The sequence below is a fragment of the Fragaria vesca genome, linkage group LG2 (genome assembly GCF_000184155.1).
Source record: "Fragaria vesca subsp. vesca linkage group LG2, FraVesHawaii_1.0, whole genome shotgun sequence".
NCBI lineage: Eukaryota > Viridiplantae > Streptophyta > Magnoliopsida > Rosales > Rosaceae > Fragaria > Fragaria vesca.
In genome coordinates, this window is record NC_020492.1 from 9159757 (window position 1) to 9162609 (window position 2853).

General features: G+C 46.9%; 1 protein-coding gene across 1 annotated transcript; it reads left to right on the plus strand.

The window, feature by feature from the left end:
- The first annotated feature begins 1081 nt into the window (after nucleotides 1-1081).
- LOC101309497 lies at nucleotides 1082-2556 on the plus strand. Its single transcript, XM_004290127.1, has 2 exons — nucleotides 1082-1832; nucleotides 1933-2556. Exons 1-2 carry the CDS (start codon nucleotides 1196-1198, stop codon nucleotides 2418-2420), a joined length of 1125 nt encoding a protein of 374 aa, XP_004290175.1. The 5' UTR covers nucleotides 1082-1195; the 3' UTR covers nucleotides 2421-2556.
- The last annotated feature ends 297 nt before the right edge of the window (nucleotides 2557-2853 follow it).

Consider the following 2853-nt stretch of genomic DNA (forward strand, 5'->3'; position numbering starts at 1 on the left):
CTATTTGCATAATTGCATGTATGAAATAATCAAAACTACCTTCGACCACCTCCCAAACCCTTTCTAATATGCTGCGACTTGTGACTCATGAAAAGTAGAATCTTTTAAGGTTTCTAAACCACACTGATTTAACCACAAAGAAGACTCGTATGGAAAAGTGACATGACCTTAATCCAGCAGCAAAGTGTTGATTAATTCCACTCATATGTGGGAGATTCACATCGCAAAATCCATCATCATCCACAGTCCCATCTACACCCTAATAACCAACACGTGTCAGCCATGCATCCCACGAATAGCTACTTTCATCGGCCACAAGTCACAACCCTTTCAAACTTGGTCCATGCGCCAGAGCCGTATCCTCCTACCCTTCGCATAATGCGCCCTCCCGAAACACCTCCACGTGCCCCCCACCTGCTAAAGCTTCACCCAATATCTTATCCATACTCCTCTCACCACGTGTCCCAGACCACCTTCCCAAAGACACGTCGACACGTCAAATCAAGCCCCTCCGTAAAAGCTGCACACCGAACGATGACCTGTCAGGCTCAACCAGCTCGCCACGTTTCATCCTACCATTCCCATTTTCCCATTTCCCTTCCCGCGAAAGCAGGCCCCACCCTTGCTCACGCCTTCCCACGTGTCGCCATTCAAAGCCGGCTACGTATCGTTCGCGGCTCGAGATTCGTAAACTTGAAAACGACGGTAGAGATTCGCGGGTTAAACAGCGAAGTCCCGTCGCCAGGCGTCCGTACCCGTTCGCCAGTCTGTATAACGAACGTGTCCATCTCCTGGCCCCCCTTCATGCACCTGTCCCACGTGGCGCGCTCTCAACGTACGAGCGTGGGCCGCGGTGCACTTAAAACGAATTTGTTTCCCGCTAAATCAACGAATTAACAGGGTTTTAAGCCGCGATTAATCAGGATTAGTGATAATCCCATTCGCTAATTATATCCCGGAACGTCTTACGTGTTTAGCCACCGCTCCTCTCCCTAATGCTGTGCCGACACGTGGCGTCCGCATCCCTTCGTTGTTTCCTCTTCCCCTACAAAAGATCTGATACCAAACCCTAATGAATTTTGAAACGAATAAGCAACGAATCTTCTTCAAGATTTCACTGCGACTATTTCCGAGCTTCAGATTTCCCATTTTTTCTTTCGATATTAACGAATTGGATTACTGAGCTTTTGCAACAATGGTGGAGGTTTCTGAACGAGGGGTGAAGGAGGAGGAGATTGAGCTGGATTTAGGCTTGTCGATCGGAAGCGCCAGTTTTAGAAGATCTGAGAAACCGAAACTCGACGGAGGAGATACGAGGGAGAATGAATATCAAACGGTTGCGGTTGTGAGATCGAGCAGCACGGTGTCGCCGCCGATGACGTTGTCCGAGGCGGAAAGCGACGTTCTGGATCCGCTGGCGAGAAGGGAGATACAGGCGCTGCGGAGGCAAGAGGCCAAGAGGAAGCGAGAGGAGAAGAAGACGAGAGCACTAATCGGAGAACAGCAACAACCGCCGGCGAAAAAGAATGGTGTGTTATCTCAGGACGATAACGCCGGAAACGTTGAGCACCACCATTACCCAGTTGGACCGGTGCAGTACCCGTACGCGCCGGTTCAGTTCATCCCGTACTCAAACGGGTTCGCTTATCCGTGTGTGGTGCCTTGTTGGGCGCCCAACGGCGGCGGCGGTGGTGGTTTCAGGCAGTTTCAGGATTTGGGGAATAACGGGTGCAACCCGGAGCAGAATGGCAAAACGGCGTCGTTGAATAATGGGTCTCCGATTTGTAGCTCCTCTACCGTTTCAGAACATTACAGCGCAGCTTCTCATGAAGGTAAGGAACATATCTAATTGTTGTGTAAGCCAAATTTTGATAATTTTGTTTAATCCTCAAAATTCAGGTTCTGATTATTTTGGGTTTTCAAAATTTCTAGGTGGAAGCAGTGATGCAAAAAGCCATTCAAGCCGTTTGAGTGGTTCAATTGGGTCTGACCATACAGCAACCTCTCACTCCATCGAATCTAATCATTATTTGGTGATTCGACCCACCAAAGAAGAACCCGCACCGGAAATTACAGAACCGGTTCCGATTGCGAAACCCATCTCATCTAATGAAGAATGCCCTCCTCCTCCATTGAAAGAAACCAAGATGGAACCTCCAAAACCCAAAACCGAAAATATTAAAAACAGAGAGAAGACTCCTTCGATGCCACAAATGCCGTATGTGTCCACCACCGGAAATGGACCAAATGGGAAAACGGTTCATGGGTTCTTGTATAGATACTCGAAGTCTGATATCAGCATCGTATGCGTCTGCCATGGAAGCACATTCTCCCCGGCTGAGTTTGTGCAGCATGCCGGCGGCGCCGATGTTTCACAGCCTCTCAGGCACATTACAGTAATCCCATCTGCTTTTGGATGATGCTGATGCTGTTAGCTTTTGGTTTTTATTTCTCTTGTTTGGCCCATTGGGGTTGCTTGGTTATTTTATTCCTGGCAAAACTAATGGGGTTGGAGAGACGAAGATTGTTCTTTGTTCTTCATCTTTTGGTTTCGGCATTTGTCTTTGTAAAGCCTCAGCTAACTGTCATCTACATACAGTTAACAATCTCTTAGGTTCTTAGATCAGATGCTCTCCTGTATTTAAATCTGACCTGAAGTTTAACAATTTGCTTACAGAGTACCCGCTGTTACTAGATTCCTTAAACTAATTTTTGTTTTTATTATCTATTTCGCTCTTAACTTGTTATGATGATTTCATATCAGCGCCCCAGAATCATTGTGGTGGTCTAAATTTTGTAGACCTTGTGAATACTACACCTAAATAGTAAGGTATGCAATTTAGTGAATTTACC

Bases quoted from the DNA above. Each gene is read 5' to 3' on its own strand.
- LOC101309497 (XM_004290127.1), top strand. From the start codon at position 1,196: ATGGTGGAGGTTTCTGAACGAGGGGTGAAGGAGGAGGAGATTGAGCTG. The intron at 1,833-1,932 runs GTAAGGAACATA...CAAAATTTCTAG, and splicing joins CAGCGCAGCTTCTCATGAAG to GTGGAAGCAGTGATGCAAAA.